This window comes from Diadema antillarum, unplaced genomic scaffold (assembly GCF_040938485.1).
Source record: "Diadema antillarum isolate AM-2024a unplaced genomic scaffold, OU_Dant_1.0 scf00000020, whole genome shotgun sequence".
Lineage (NCBI taxonomy): Eukaryota > Metazoa > Echinodermata > Echinoidea > Diadematoida > Diadematidae > Diadema > Diadema antillarum.
Window position 1 is genome coordinate 4,197,699 of NW_027270909.1, and position 17,521 is coordinate 4,215,219.

General features: G+C 38.4%; 1 protein-coding gene across 1 annotated transcript; it reads left to right on the plus strand.

The window, feature by feature from the left end:
- The first annotated feature begins 219 nt into the window (after positions 1 to 219).
- LOC139729112 (transcription elongation factor S-II-like) lies at positions 220 to 16,108 on the plus strand. Its single transcript, XM_071640041.1, has 9 exons — positions 220 to 383; positions 1,228 to 1,296; positions 2,178 to 2,292; positions 4,524 to 4,748; positions 8,936 to 9,001; positions 9,874 to 10,028; positions 13,198 to 13,344; positions 14,603 to 14,674; positions 16,011 to 16,108. The coding sequence occupies exons 1-9, from the start codon at positions 315 to 317 to the stop codon at positions 16,017 to 16,019; spliced, it is 927 nt and encodes a 308-aa protein (XP_071496142.1). The 5' UTR covers positions 220 to 314; the 3' UTR covers positions 16,020 to 16,108.
- The last annotated feature ends 1,413 nt before the right edge of the window (positions 16,109 to 17,521 follow it).

Consider the following 17,521-nt stretch of genomic DNA (forward strand, 5'->3'; position numbering starts at 1 on the left):
TTATACATTGATTCAACGAGTAGTTAATGCACAAATAGAAATGAAGAGTTCGTTGGATAGGCATACCGCATTTAACAGAGTGTATACATGTACAATCAAAATGCACGCATCCAGTAAACAGACGTCGACGAGGCCTTCGAGGCTTGCAATCTGTTCCCACGTGAAAAATAGGCGTTCGTCCCCTTCGTCTCGCTAACTACCGCCTGAGTGGATCGAGTGTTTGTCGAGTTTCGAGGGAAAATCGCGAACTTCTCCGAAGTTTTCTGCAGAAAGTTCGTAAAAAAGGATCTAGAGACCCAAGAAACTTAAACGAAATGTCGTCTTGTGAGAAAGATGTTATTTCCATCGGCAAGCAAATAGATAAAATGGTTGCCAAAGGCACGGTAAGGCGAAATTCTTGTACATGCCGACAATGTTGCCCCATACGTAGTATTTTGTGTAAGGTACTCATTGGTACTAGCAAAGCACTTGGCTAGCATGGTGGCTTAAGTTAAGGTTAGAACTGTAACGTTAGTGTAGAGTCTTAACGAGTTAGAGTCTAATTCAGTGATCCACTGAATTGTGAGTTGTGCATCTCAATATCGATAACATAGAAATGAAGTCTAATTAATGAAGATTTTCTCTACTGAGTTTGAGGTGATAAAAATAATGTCGAGTATCATAACTCAACGCGATCGCCATGTTCACGTTGACCTTTGTGTTCACTTTGACTTTGGCCTTTGTTGTTGTGCACCACCCTGGTACAGCCCTGTCTCTCTTTTTTTCTTTTTTTTTTTTAAGTGACTGGCTACAGTTTGTATGTATAGTTTAGTGGCTTGCAATCATATGTGAAAGTTGGGAGGAGAGGAATTTTTAATAAGAGGGCATATTCAGTGATTTTAGAACTGAAGGAAGGTCTACATGTACAGTAACATTAATTATCTTTGTTTGTGACAGGGTGCCTATTCGCGATGCGACAGGGACAGTTTCATTCATCTAGAAAACAGTTATAAGCCTTTCGCTATACGGCTAAATACCATGTAGAATTTTCTACCGGATGTGGGTGACCATACTAAACATAAAATTGCAGGTGTAGTTTTCTTTTGCATTGATGACATGGGCAATATTGCTTGTGAAGAAGAGTAATGTCTAGTTGGCACTTTATCTTGAACTGATCAGTTATTATCGCGTGTAGAATTTTGTTTTCTTTTGACTTAATACGAAATTGTTCAATTTTCACTTACTCAGGAGACTGACGATGCCCTCGACTTGTTGAAACGGCTGAAGACCCTTCCCATCACACTTGACGTACTGCAGGTTTGTTTACCGCATGTACACGTCATTGATTATCCTTTTAATGTTGTACAAGTATCAACATACATGTATTTGCTTGAAGGAGAAGGGAAGCCAACAGAGTGTCATTTTCATGTGAAATTAGCAGTTGCTGTTGCGAAGTAGTGTGGATATCGCAGCTGGCGGACATAAGGTTGTGATAATAAAACTGTAAACACATTGCAGCTTGAAAGTTTCAAAGGGGATGTGCGTACAAAGTATAGTTTTGTCCAATGGATTATTTAATCTTGGAGACTGTCAATAGAGGTTCCACTTGCTTATCTTTTGTCATGTTTTGATAAACAATATGAATCAATATTAAATTAGGACAGTTGATATTTCAAGACTGTCTTTAGTTGTTTTTGTCAACGCTGTTGAGCTTTTAAGGTCTTGAACAGTAGTATTGCAATTTTTATTTCACGAAAAAGTAGTTGTCAATACATTGTTACTGTTTCCATGTATACCGCTGTATGTTAAAATCTTAGCTTAAGGCAAATTGCACATCTTTTAAAATGAAATGATAAGACGTCTTCAATTACAAATATTTTCTCCAAGCTCTGTTTTGTTTACATATTGCAGCACAGAAGATTGTACTGCTTAAACACAGTAGATGTTCCGATTATACAGTGTTTTGTGAGACCGATGTCGGTAGTGCTGTCAGTGATTGTACATGTACCACAAATACATGTACGTATGACATAGTTGTAATATACACTACCATGCATTACACTATGAATATGACATCACAGTCATCTTGTCTTCGACATAACAATGTTGTTTGGTCACATGATGCTGTATAAACCAATCAGCAAACAGGATTTCATTAATGAAGGACATTATGCTTGTTTTCGTCTACCCCACCCCAGAAAACCCGCATTGGGATGGCAGTCAACAATCTGCGGAAGCAGAGTGACAAGGAGGAGGTCATCAACCTTGCTAAACTTCTCATCAAGGGCTGGAAGAAACTCCTCCCTCCACAAGGTAACCATGGAGATGCATCCTCTCTTCTGCATGCGGTCTGTGTGCACATAGTCTTTGCCGTGGATGTATGTTGTCCATATACACTATAGGAACAGGAGAATCCAGTACACGGGGAGAGTAAGCTGACCTCATAAAGACCCGGTAATGTGGAGATACATTTGTACCATGGAGTGAAAAGGCTAGCCAGGCTAGGAAATATTTGAGAATCCCTGGCATTATCACTTATCTCGGTGAATCTGTGTAAGAATACAGACAGCCTAAGAATCTTGGGCTACTGGAGTAGACTGTTGCCAAATGAAAATCATTTCATTTGGGTCACCCATGTCTCCTTCAGCTACTGAGTCTACATGTATACATGTAAGTGTCACAAATAAGCCAGAGTTCTGTGCATTCATTGTCAATTTGTCCGTGGCACAGACTACTAAGTACATCAAAGTATACTTGTATGTATTCTACCTCTAATTTCCTTCTCTAGTAGAGATGTTCAAGTGGTGAGGTGGCAGACACAGTGTAAGATATATAGATTTGTGGTGCGGATGTTTGGATGACGATTGTGTTGGCCATTCTTTTCTCTCCCTGCGTCATGTTGCAAAGTAGCTGTAGATTACGTGAAGACGTGATGTATGAAGAATAAAATGGCACCTCGATATGATCAATGTCTCAAGTTACTTTCTGTGCTGTGAATTGATGGGATGTAAAAATGGCCCAGAACACGTAGTGAAAACTCAGACGAGGAGAGATTAATTTTCATTTAATAGCAAGCTTGAGCATGCACAGAACAGGTTTTTTCCTCTGAACGTCCGCGTTGCAATAATCTAAAGCTCCCTATAATTATGATAATGGTCAACTGCTCTGGGAAAAGCATTACTAACTGAGAGCAGCGTCCTGTGGTAGATGCAGCCACACTATATTGGCGTTGTCTACACACGTACACGTACATGTACCAAAAGTCATGATCAATATTAGATTGTACTTCAGATTTTTTTTTTTTTTTGGGGGGGGGGGGGTGGTGGGTGTGTTGGCTGAGAATGTTAGCAAGTGCATTGCTATAATCATTACCTATCATCAAACATACAATATTGATTAGCTTTTGCCCAGTCTGGCGCTGTATGCCTAGCAGAAATACTGTTTGCCATAACATTTGCAGAATGTCCCACACAGTACTCGGCGTTGTAGAACATGGTGTGCATGTGAAAGGAAGTGGCTGAAAAAGTATTCAGTTGTATCGTACATGTGCTTAGAGCAGGCAGGCAGGCAGGAATCTGGTTCTTCTAGTTTATTTCCTCTGCCAAGGAGGTTATGTTTTTGTCAGTGCAAAAGGTTGATTGTGATCAGGGAATTTTATATGAATTTTTGAAGGATTTTTTTTTCTTTTGGCAGATCTGGTCAATGAACTTGGGAGTTAAGCTGCGTGTAATCTGTGTACATGCTCAAAGTGCATGCTCAGCTTGGGCGAGGCGCCGCGCAGCTGGAAGCTGATGACGTTAAGGCTTCTTCATTGCGAAATTGTGCAGTTTTCAACATGAGTGCATGGGTGGAAAAGGGCTGCTTGACAGAGGTCTGTGCTCTCCAAGTGCTTTTACTGGTTGGTGATTCTACATGATGTGGTACTTGAGGTTCTCTCTTGTTCGCAGAATAGATGTTTGAGACAGCTCTTGAACTCTGTACAGTATGCCCCCCCCCCCCAAAAAAAAAAAAAAAATACAATCAGATATTTGCTTGATAACTTTCAACATGAATAACCTGTCCACATGCTATTTCAGGGTCCTAAAATATAACATCCGTAACAGCTATATTTTGCAGAAAACCCCATTCAATTTGGTCAAGTGGTCACAGAGATTTATGTGAATCATTGTAAAGCATGTCATGGGTCTGATTCTTCTGAGCTTAGCACTTGGATGCTTTTGGAACAGCATAATTTGTGAACACAATGGGCAGAACTTGGAGGGAAGGGATTCCTGACATGCTCTTCAAAAATCGCCATTTCTCTTTGACCACTGAAGCAAATCGGATTGGGTTTTCTGCAAGATGTGGGTAAGAAGTTATAGTTTCATGCCCTGAAATTGTATTTGGATTGATTCACTATTTTTAAAGTTATCATTGTGGAGAGTCCCGTTGTAATTTTTGGGGGACATACGGTATTAGCCATACGAGTACCAGCAGCACAACAGGCATTACATTGTACACTTGTACAAACTGATGTGATCATTGATACTGTCATTGCCGAACAGGTGGTGGAGGTACGCCCTCAAACAACAAATCTTCATCCAAGGAGAAGTCCTCCAACGGCGACTCGGGATCGTCGTCGCAAGACCCCAGCCGGGGCGAGGGCGACAGCTCAAAGTCTATGAGCAGGCAGTCTTCGTCCTCCTCCTCGACCTCGTTTTCTTCTCCGACCAACGACGTTGTGCGGGACAAATGCAAACTAATGCTGGCCAATGCCCTCAAAGTCTCTAGTAAGTGAATCTTGAGTGAACCATTACAATGCATCTCTACTAATGAAGCAATCCTTGGACCACGTTCAAACCTGAACAAAGGATAGACGTACACAACCGTAGCAGTAAGAGTCACAACATTTAATTTCAGTGAGGTCGTGCTGACATTACACCATAAATGCATTGTTTTCACACTACAAGTTGTTGAAAATGGAGTGTGAAGCTAGCTACAATGGTGTTCGATAAGCTAGTAGGAATTTGAATTTTTTTTAATGTTTGAAAAGTTGCTTATCATGGCTTGCCAGATGCATTATTTTGTGGTTATGAAGAATTCTTGAGAACAAGTGTGAAAAAAAAAAAAATCTGACAATGAAAAAAATATTGCAGGACCAAAAAGTTAGCATTGTTCAAAGCATCTTACAGTCAGATTACAGTGTACTTTTTATTTTTTTAATGCATGATGCTTCCATGTGATAGTACTACTGACTGTACATAAAAATTTAATAAGACATGCAAATACAGTGTACATACAATTGTACTACATTGTACCTACACTGCATGTATTGCTCACAGAAATGTGTACTGTTTTGTTTTAATGAGTGCATGATCAGCAGTAGTTATTTTTTTATTTACGGTGCTACACATGTAATGCTAAAACGAGGACAATTGCTGTATACGCCGTATACTTTTTGAAGTTTTTTTATTTCCCAAGTCAGGCGCTATTCGCCACTCTGACTTTTGACTCGATATTGACTCTGATCCCGATATGAAGGTGACGTGCACTGATTTGTCCATTCTGTACAGTACTCCACTATCGCAAATTTGACCACTGACTCACAAAATCATTTGGAAGTCTGCAAGTACATGTAAGCATACAGCCACACAAGTTTCTACTGTGTTCGAATGGGTTCCAAATGATGTTTATCACTATTTTTGCCCCTGTTTCTTCACCCACCAAATCAAAAAGTATACGAGCCAGAGGCAAGTGCTTGTTGGAAACCCTGCACAACAAATTGTTTTGTTTTGTTTTGTTTGTTTGTTTGTTTGTTTTTAAGAAAGTTGTACATAAGAAACTCTGCCTTATGGTATAGGCCATTCCAACCTACGCACATATAGCTATGCAATACATATTTCCTCAGCAGTAATCCATACCATTGTGTATGCAATTTTTTTTTTTAAAGAATATTTGTGAATGATATTTCAAGATACTGCAAACATGTTTAGGGCAAGTCCAAGATAAGGTCCCCTCAGAAGGCTAAATTTCATCTTTGCTCAATATTGACATGTTTGGTATCATTTTGAAGCTTATGAGTTGAAGTTTTGATTTCCGTGGAGGAAAAAATTATATTATGTAAATTTATGCAAATTTCACGGGCTTCATTTGCATAAATGTGAAACACAGCGTTACGTATGGGACATTTATAAAAATTCATATTAATTCAAAGGAAAGCAAATGATATTTGATTAATATGTGGACATAAGAAGTTCATCACATAGTTTAACTTGTATGAAAATTTAGGGATTATGCAAATGATTATGCAAATTAGCTCGTGTCCTATCATGAGATGTCCCATACGTAACAAAATGAGGTCATTTTTTAAGGTTTTTTCTGAAATTGCTAAGGTTATTTTAATGCCCTTTTGGAAACTTCTAATTTATTCTTTAGAGAAATTAAATACCAGAGAAAAAAGAAATAAAAGTAAAAGAATTTTTTTTTTATTAGGCGTTGAAATAATGTTACGTATGGGACAAATGCGTTACGTATGGGACATCCTCATACATATTGCATGTGAATGCATGTAGCTAGCTGGGAAGGTCTCTCAGTATACAAATGGTCAATCATCCTGAAGAAAGCATCCCAACATTGTAGCTACTTTTTGAGTTATAGACACTTGAAACAATACATGAACTTGACTGAACAATTTTCAGAAAGGGGGAGGGGAAAATGGCAAAATACACAATGAAAAATCATCAATAAATGGATGGTATAGTTTTTTGCAGAAATGGGGATTCAGTCTTCAACATTTAAAGAGATGATTGGAAACCAATTATATGAATTACTTATTAGAGCATAAAATCCTAAGACTAGAGGAATTCAAAGTTTATGTGATGGAGATCCAATTTGGAATGGTTGTGATATATATAATAGAAAAAAAAGTAAAATGATTTTTTTTATTGCAAGTGATACACAAATTGTCCTTATTCAGTTTCCAGTAGTAGCCACAACAAAATTCATGGGTATACATACTGAGGTGTGACTCGAATCAATGACCTGACTGATAGACAGACATCATATGTCTACTCGATCACTGGGGTTCCACGCAGCAGGTATTGCTTATTTATTAAACTTAATATTTCTTGTGTCAAGTTGTTTTTTATTAAAACTAAATGGCAAACTGCCCTTCATCAATGGAAGTAAACACTTTAAACTATTCAATTTTTCAGTAGTAACTATCCTGATAAAAATAGGGCATACATACTCAGGTTGGTCATAAAAAATATAGAATATGATTGAATGTGATTATGATGGTAAATATCTGGGGAATATTGTTCCCTTGTCAATCTGGATCAGTATTTGAGTAATTTCAACTGATTCTGCCTCAATAATTATGCAAAAATTTGTTTATGGGTATTTTGCAAAATTATTTTGCAAAATACCCATAAACATGGTTCTCCACACACTATAAAACGAATGGGGGACAAAGGGCATGCATACCCAGGTTGGTTATAAAAATATGATTGAATATGATTATGATGATGAATATTTGGGGAATATTGTTTCCTTGACAATCTGGATCAGTATTTGAGTAGTTTCAACTGATTTTACTTCAATGAATATGCAAAATACCCATAAACATGGTTCTTCACACACTAAATGAATGGGGGACAAACTGTCCCATACGTAACTGTCCCATACGTAACACGTCATGTCTGTCTTTAATTAGAACCTGTAATTAGAGCTTTTTGCCTCATGACATGAAACTTACCTGTGATAATCTTGAGTGTTGTGACTTTCATCACAGTGAGTTACAAGTTGTAGAATGATATACTTTCAGAGAGTTTTGAGGTTGAAAAAAATGTTCAAAAAAACAAAAATTTTCTGGTCCCATACGTAACGGCACTTATTTTCTCTTCTAGAATATAATTGTGAAGGTCATTTTTCTCCATTTTTTACATGATTATACTTCTTCTAGATATATCAATCACCATGATGAAGTTCAATATGATCACAGGCCATTAACACTATTTTTCAGGTCATAAAAGTCTCTGAATGTCCCATACGTAACGTGCGCGTTATCTTGGACTTGCCCTTTAATAGAAGTTTACCCATTTGTCAGTCATGATTGCTGTACTTTTATGTCTGGCATTTTCAATTATTCTTGTAATAATCTTGTCAGACTTTAATTCTTACTCCCACATGTGATGTTTTCATCAAATTATATTAGGAGTTTTGCGAGACATCGCAAGCGAGCTGCATGATGTCTTGTCGTTTCACACAGACAACAGTTCTGTTTACCGAGCGCGCATTGCTTGTGGTCACTGAACCGTCGTATATTATGCGCAAAGTCAATGTGCCTGATATATGATGGTTTTGTTAACCACTCGCTCTGTGTTTGCGGTCATCCAAACCGTCGGATGTGGGAGAGGATGGCGGACGTCCACTATCAAAATGTCTGAAAATCTCAAAATCGAAAATTTGACCAAAAATCAGGTTATAATACAGTTCCGATGACAGTCAACAATATGTCTCCTTGAACTTTTTGCCTTTGACTTTATGCCATGTGGCACCCATTTCAATCAGTCTTCTCTTGTCCTACTAAAGGAAACGAACATAAAGAAAATTCAGCATGCTTTCACTTTTCTATCATAATTAAAAAGCACTTGACTAGTAAACCGCTTTCAGAAAGCAGGGGGAATAATTACTACCTTTAGAATATATATGTCAGTATCAAGTTGATGGAATGTGTAATTTTTGTGAAAAATGAATTTTTGTGGAATTCCCTGTATACTTTCTTTATATTGTTGTCCACATATGACGTCATAGCCTCTAGTAGTCTTCTCATCCAGCGGTTCCAACACCAGAACTTTAAAAATTCATAACTTTTGCATCGATTGTCCGATTTCCCTCAAACTTTCACTGATGTGTTCTACTAATGTCGCTGCTTTCACTCAATCCATATATCTCTTTGGGTTTTGGTTTCATTTAGTACCAGATGAAGCGGACAGCCAAGATCTCCAGGATCCAGATGAGCTTGCCGGAATTATAGAAGACTATATCCTTTGCTTTTAAATAGTCACCATCACTTGCATGCCATCAGATAATGGCATTAGAAATGATCAAACTAATCCCGTATGTCTTCTGAAGATATTTCTTCTGTCTCTTCTTCTCCTCCTCCTCCTCCTCCTTTTTCTTCATTTTATCTTTGTTCTCCTGTTTTTTTGTTTTATACTGTGTTCATTTTTTTTCTCCTTCTGCTTTTGTATTAATCTAGATGTTTGTCCTTACTTTATCAATAAATAAAATAAAACAATACAATCATTACTAATTTCATTGCACTTGATGAAATATACTTCCAACATTCAACTCTTCAATCTCATGTGAGTCTTGATTGCCATGTATGAAAAATGAAGATAATAGATCGGTATGAAGCACAAAAGAAAATACAGATGAGAAGATGGCTAGGTACACCTGTAGATTGATCATTTTCATGTGGTTAAGTGATCCTAATACAGTGTGACAGGCCACAACTTTTCTTTGGATCGCTTTGCTTTACTCTGTTTTGGGGTATCTAAGTCATTTCAAAACAGATTTTTTATGAAATAAATTTTCAGTTTCCCTTAGAATTGTGTGCTCCTTAACATGTCATAGAGTGGTTTCTAAGTACAATTGTATATTGCAAAACGACAAAAGCTGAATCCTCACCTCAAGCAATACTATATCATCCCTCTAATATTGAAACTGACTGACCATTATCCTCACAAGAAAACAAGCAACTGAATTGCATATGATAAAGACTTACAATATTCAGTTAACACCCATCTATAGATGTCATTTATTGAGAAGAAGACATTAAAATAGTGGAACTCACAATCACACTAAAATTTTGACATGATACACTTTTTATGGTCCTTGACTCATGCACACGTATCTTCACTGAGTTCTGCAACACGGATATGAAGTATAAGAACCGTGTGAGGAGCAGGGTGTCCAATCTCCAGGACCCAAAGAATCCTGGACTTCGTCGGATGGTACTCCTTGGCCGCATTAGCCCAGAGAAAATTGCCACCATGCCATCAGAGGTGAGCCAAAATTGGAGAGAATTAAAGGCACTCTTGCCATTTGCAGATGAAACCAAAAACGCTGCTTTAGTGCTTCAAAATAGTTCTAAAATGTGAGTTTGGAATAGAAACAACCAATGAAAAAACAAAATTGTTAATCAGTTTAATGTAGTAGACCACCAGTGTGGTCTAGCGCCCCCTGTTGCTGAAATGTAAATGAACACAACAACAATGGCAGAATATACGACTAGAAATGAAATGCCAAATTCGCCTTAGTATTTCACTTTATTGAGTCATCCAAACAGATATTCTATGGGTCTTTTAGCCACTAACACCGACTATACAGACTCTACAATCTGTATATAAGCAACGGTAAGAATTGCTAAATTGAATTGAATTGAATTGAATTTGAATTGAATTTTATTTGATCAGCATAAAAAACAACAGAGAAAGACATTGATGAACAATCATGACAGACACAGAGTAAAGACAGAACTTTGGAATACATAAAGCTGAAGGGAAGCAGCCAACGAGGAATCAAAAGTTTGCTTGAAATCTGGCCGACCCAGATAATCAATTTAAGAAATGTATTGGGGTAAATTATTTCATAAATGTTATTATAAAGAACGAGATGAACAAATATACAGTTGCAAGAACAAAACAAAAAGCAATACAGCATGATACACGAAACACTACCATTACATTACTAGTAGTGAGTTACAGTCATGCGATAGAATACATGTAATGCCAGCCAAGCATGTCAAGAACTTAGGAATGATAATTTTTAATGTAATTCTCCGTAAGTTTACGTTTGAATACATTAAAAGAGGTAATTTTACAAATATCATCTGGTATTGAATTCCATATAAGCGGACATCGATAAAACACAGATTTCTGAAATAACGATGTTCTTACTTTTGGCATGTGAAAATTCTCAGCGTTTCTGATTAAAGTGATCAATAGTAAATTTTAGAATAAACCATCTAGATATTTATGGCTTATTGAGAACAATAGTAATGCAGTGTTTGTTCTTAAGTTTTAGGCTTTATTGCGGAATTTTTATATGGTAGGATGTTTCTGACACAACTGACCTGCACAAACATATGTATCAAATTGTGATAGCATGGAACATGTTTTAAATCACTGCTCCCAATGGTAAACTTGGCTTTAATGCAGAATAAGCTAATTTCATTCATACGAATAAATTGGGCGTGTGAACGTGGCACAAACAGAGTTGAAAGTAAATGTGATGTTGATATATTAGAATGTTTTGTTTTGTTTTGATGTTTTTTTTTGCATCTGTGACGGCATGTTATTTCAAAGTGACTTCTCATATCCTCATGAAAATGGCCAAAAAAGTCAGGCTGTCAAGTCTGGCTCTCAATTAGCGCTTCTATTTCGACTTCCACTAAAGTGATCTCAAATTACCATGAAACTTCTCTGTTGCCATATCAGTGTTTGATCAATCCCCCTCCCTCTCCCACCCTCGTCTGTTTTTCTCTCTTTTTTTTTGGGGGGTGGGGGGGGGAGGGAGGGAGGGGGGAGGTTTCCTTGTCATGATTTTTTTTTGGAGGGGGGTGCTTTTTTTCTTAGACATTCTAAGGTTTCCTAAATGTTAATTGCAGTGATGTTTTGATGTATTATTGTTTTCTGTGCATCCCTGCTTGGGTGTTATTTCATAGTGATCCAGGATGTCCTCACGAAAATGGCAAATATCTGGCTGACCTTAATTAGTGCTTCTGCTGTAGAAAACCACACAAATAGCTTCATAACCTTCCACTGCATTTTAACTAAAAATGTAACGGATATTTGTCATCAGCAGATTGCATAATATGTGACCCACTACAACAAAAGGATCCGAAAGTCGGGGGAGGAAAAATTTTCTGAAAATGGCATGACATTATTCCCTGACTTTTCTCCTTTAATTTCATATATAACACGACTCATAAAAGTACTCGGTTGCGGAGATATAGATGATTTCATTGGCGCATGTCAAGTAGTTGAGGAAATCCGAGTTTCGAGAAAAACGCATTCAAAGTTTTCCTTCTGACGCTATCATGATCAAGGGGAGGTGAGACAGTTTTCACCGATTGACAATAGAAGGCATGCTCCTAGCGACCTCCGCGATGTTCATTCAAGCTTAGCGCCATTGGTCTATGCATGACCAATCAGTAATCCCGATGCCACGCACTGACCAATAACATCACTCCCTCGTTGCTAGGGGCGGAGTCTAGCTGCAGCGCTAAATCCAAATCTTGGGACACGTTTCTGTTACGTTGAAAGTCGGAAAATCATGGCCTAGAAAAACGCTGATTTCTTGCCTTTCCTTTGATCATTTAGCTTCGAAATTTCAGCAGATGATAGACAGAACATTAGACTACAACATCATACACTGTAGCAAAAACAGATATCCGATTGTTGTGACCAATTTTGATGATGTGACTTCAAACTCGATTTTCTCAGCTCAACCATCAGCGACTTTAGGATCCTTTTGTTGTAGCGGGTCACATATATGAATTTCTGCCTCTTAATTTGTCAAACTCTGCTGGGGCAATTTTAATTCTCACTTTGTCTGATTTTAGATATATACCCATTTTTTTTTCTTTTATACCTCCTCCACGAAGTGGTGCTGGAGGCATTATGTTTTCAAGTTGTCCGTCTGTTCTTCCGTCCGTAATCAATTTTGTGGACAGCGTAACTAAAAAACTGTTTGAGGTATCCTTACGAAACTTGGCATGTATCATGAGTGAGCAAAGTTTGTGCCTGTCAACTTTTAGGGCATATGCTCAAGATCAAATGCTCAAAATTTAACTACGTGTATTTCCCCCATATCCATGCAATGCTTGAAGGTATTTTCTTGAAACTTTGTGTATACATGTACTACCAAATAAAGATTCTCCAGAGTGAGTTTCGGGTCATGAGGTCAAAGATCAAAGGTCAAGTCAAAATGTTGAAATTTCACATCTTTCTCCATATTTCACAAATGCTTTAAGGTATCTCCATGGAACTTGGGGCACCAAGTGTCGCGTGGCCTTCATGTATTTCCGGGCACCAGCTCGCAGGCTGAGGTTGCACAGTGGGCATTCGGCTTTAACGTTCTGTCGTGATTTGTGCCATTGAGCTTCAATTTTGCTCATCTCTCACTGTCTGTCTGTCTGTCTGTCTACCCCCTCCCCTCGACATCGTGCAGGAGATGGCCAGTGAGTCGATGAAGGAGCTGAGGAAGACCTTCACAAAGGAGGCCATCAACGAGCACCAGCTGGCCCAGACGGAAGGCACCAAGACCGACCTCCTCAAGTGCGGCAAGTGCAAGAAGAGCAACTGCACATACAACCAGGTACGTTTAGTATTTGACCTCAAGTTTGACCTCAATAGAAGGATTGAAGGCAAGCTGTGATTGTTTTGCTGTCAGTCACACTCCAGGGGGGGTGTTTCATCACCATAGTAACAGTCAGTGACCAAAGTTTCTCAGCCAATCAAAACTAAGGATTTTGCTAAAATTGTCAGTGCTGACAAATGTTGATTAAACACCCCCCAGAACAATCAGACCCCTTTGATCCCCTTGTAGAAAATTCTGGGGAAAGTTGTAGCCCATAATTCCTAATATCAGACATTTCATTCCTACCTTAAAGGTATAATTTACCATTTGCAGAGGAAGCAGAAACCAATCTCTATTTATACTTCAAAATAGTTCTAACATGTGCGTTAGGGATACATGTGTAAACAACGAATGTAAACATTTAATCATTATAGTCAATGTCAAGTATTGTTGAATATGCAGAATGTGAAGAATAGTTACAATAAGATTGTCTGTAGACTTAACCATCTACAGATATGGTTAAGTATTAAAGAAAAATAGTGATCATCTCCTATATTTTAGGCTTTATTGCAAATTTTTTTGTATGGTAGGATGTTTGTGATACAACTGCCCTACACATATGCATCACATGTGATAACTCAAAAAAAATTTTTAGATCACTGCTCCCAGTGGTTAATGATACTTTTAATATAGGGAAATTAAGCCCGAATGTAAATGGGGGGCTAATACAAAGTATACATGTAGAAGCATTGAATACAGCAAAGTTTGAGGAAAAGCAGATAATCTCTTTGTAGGTTATGTATTGTTTGGTTTAACACATGTGCCATCACTTTATCATGAAAGCTACAGCAATTGCTATGCCATGTAGTAGAACGATATTAAGAAATACACATGTAAAGAGAATACCAAATATTTTTCCTTTCTATCATAATGGAAGATCACTTGTGTACCTTTGTCGAAAGGCGGGAATAATATTACCCTTAACCCTTTGAGGACGAGCCCCACGTACAAGTATACTTGGGCAAGTGTCTATGGGAAATGCATGTTGTAGCAAAATCCGCCCGTCCTCAACGGGTTAACAAGTTGAGGGAGTTTGATCTTATCATAAAACAAGACATTACTGAAGCCCTGGAAATTGAAATGAATATGCTCCACCAGGTGCCTCCAAACCTGAATTTAAGATGGAATGATGTCTCCACATGATTTGTGGATTTGCTAACATTCTCTCCATACCTCTCTTTCCTTCATTCAAACACTCGACATGCCATAAACACAGATGCAAACCCGCAGCGCTGATGAACCCATGACTACCTTCGTCTTCTGTAACGAGTGCGGCCACCGATGGAAGGTAAGAACATGCTTCAACCCTAAAAAGAATGGGGGGGGGGGCATCGTGGCTCCCCCCCCCCCCCCCCACCCCCCCTCCAGAAATTTTGCAATTCATCGATCTGACCTCTTTTTTATAACGAGGCTCCTGTGTTTGACGAGTATACCTTGCTGGTAAAGTTTTCACATACGTAGACAGAACATTTCTTACAATAGAATCCAAACCCATGATAAAATTTAGTCTTGTCAAGTTGAAAAATGAGGGTTTCAAGTAGTGAAATGTTTTCAAGCTGTAAGAAGTGGCAGGGTTATGGCAGGAGAAAGGAAAACGTGTACATATCATTAAAAGACTGTGGGCGTTGATACTACGAGTATCTGCTGATATCTAAAAAGATCTCTGATTGTTTGGGGGGTTTTTTTTCAGTCTTTTAATTGTGAAAATAGAATACTTGTACTGCAATTTTTACCGCCACTAAACAGCATTACAGTTATTGTACAAACAAGACAACAAAATCACCTTTTCAACTGCTGTGATCACACTGTTCTGTAGATAGTAAGGTTTTGTAAAAATTACCAATTTAAAGCAGTGGGTGATGATTCTGACTTGAGGTGCATGAAACAAACATGCCTTTGAACTTTTTGCCATCCCATACAGACCCTCAAACACAATGAGAATGCTTAGCTTTAGTTTTGTTTAGCTTTTCCCAACACACTTTTTTTTTAACATTCTTAAGCATTTGTCAAGGCACTGCACTGTCGAAAGGAGAATGTATGCCCGTGTCGCTGTCTTGTTGCACACATCTGCCAAAGTGTCATGAAGAATGCCATTGTACGACAATATGGGGTATGCCAGCTAGCCTCCCCTTCTTAGAATGTCCATTAGTACAGTCCATTTAACTTTGAGGATGGTACAGATAGACTATCAGTTGAGATCACTCAATTTGTTCCCCACACTTTCTTTTTACATGTAAATGACCCTGTCTCTAAGGACTGCCCTTTAAAGGGATGGTACAAAAGATAAAAATTGGGCTTTTAACTTTTAACTTTTTGCGAGATACCAAGAAAACACGTACAGAGCATACCATTTTAAAGAGGAATTCACATTTAATAGATAGCCACTTTCTTACTCTTTGATGGCCTTTATAAACAGGCTTCACTATACTATTGGGGAAAAAAATAAAATGAATGTGCTCTTTCAGTCAGTGATGCACAGACCTTTAAAGGATTTTGTATTTCCACATGTGGACAAACCAGAGATAGTTCAAGAGATTATTAAAGCAAGTTTTATGAATGAAAATTGGAGTAATCATCAACTCTATCATACCTCTCTTCCATTCTCTGATTACTCTCCCATTTAGTTCTGCTGATGTTTGCCTCCGCCACCACTGTACATATTTGACACTCCCCCCCAAGCCACAAATGAGAGAATGGCGACAAGACTCTGGTAGCAAAGGTGCCCATATTTCTCAGAGGGCACTCAACTGACATTTATCGTCTCAACACTGTCTGGACAGTCTCTACATCCAAAATGCCAAACATCATTTAATATAATTCTGGTGGTCTTAGTGAGCTGTATTTGTACTGAAGAGTGTATGACATGCGTTCAGAGAGGAATGAAGTGGGAGGATCAAGAAAGGAGAACATGGATAGGGCTGATCACGCATACTGCTGAGAAGATGTTATTTCCAGTGACCAAATTGTCCAGCGCAGCGGACAGCGAGTGGGAGCATCAAGAATCGATGGTGAGATTAAAGGCACATGGTCCCAGTGGTTTAGTCGAATGCGTACGTGGGCGCACGACGTAAGTTTCCTATAGAGACCTACGCTACGCTAGGTCTGATCCGCTGTAGTCAGTGGTCCGATCACAGTTCAGCTCATGATTCGGAGGGGGGACTGAGGGGGATGACAGCTTCAGCAAATTTCTTATGTGATGTCATAATAAGAAGCACATATGCAAGCACCCTAGCATTACTACAGACTGCGTGATGCGCAGAGAAGACAACAAAGGCAACGTTACCTAGCAACATCTACGCGCTTTACTCTTGATGACAGCTCAACTTCGGCAGTCTTTGTATCAATGCTAATCAACAGTATCATCAACAGCGCCATCTACACTACCGGGACTATATGCCTTTAAAGCATTCAATGTCCAGCAGACCAGTCAGCAGTGGTCCAAAATGCATGAAACCAGCACATTGCAGAGATGCAACAAGGTCTACATTGGTGTGTTAAGTCTGATACTGCCCTGTACATTCAGAGATTCAGGACTCATGAAGGCAGTCTTCTTTTGTTCTTTTAGGCCCGAATTCACGAAGGTGGTACAAATAAAACCATGGTTTAAACCATGGACAAAAACCATGGAGCGCCAAGTGTCGCATGGAATATTTCGTTACAAAATCAATCATTTCGTCGATGAAATGGTTATTTTGCAACGAAATGACAACATTTTGTAACTAAATGAACATTTCGTCCACGAAATGATAATTTCATTAACGAAACAATTATTTGTTGACGAAATGACCAATTTTGTAATGAAATATTCTGTGCGACACTTGGCGCTCCATGGTTTTTGTCCATGGTTTAAACCATGGTTTCATTTGTACCACCTTCGTGAATTCGGGCCTTTGTGTCATTTTGCTTTTCCAAAGTCTCACTCGGCAAAACATCTTGCCACCTTCATTCTGAAGATGAACAGGTCGAATAGAGATTTGTACAAAGTAAATCATATGTCTGGTAGATAATTGATGACAGAAAATGAATTGGGAGCAGAAGATGACTTTTAAATTCAAGTACATCACATGGGTGAAGAAATTGAATTTCACAATGAACTACAGGATGACAATATGACAATTTGTCTTCTGAAGGTCGA

Excerpts from the sequence above, each read along its gene's own strand:
- LOC139729112 (XM_071640041.1), top strand. The coding sequence starts at position 315 with ATGTCGTCTTGTGAGAAAGATGTTATTTCCATCGGCAAGCAAATAGAT. Across the intron at positions 2,293-4,523 it reads GAAACTCCTCCCTCCACAAG|GTGGTGGAGGTACGCCCTCA; the intron begins GTAACCATGGAG and ends ATTGCCGAACAG. Across the intron at positions 10,029-13,197 it reads TTGCCACCATGCCATCAGAG|GAGATGGCCAGTGAGTCGAT; the intron begins GTGAGCCAAAAT and ends GACATCGTGCAG.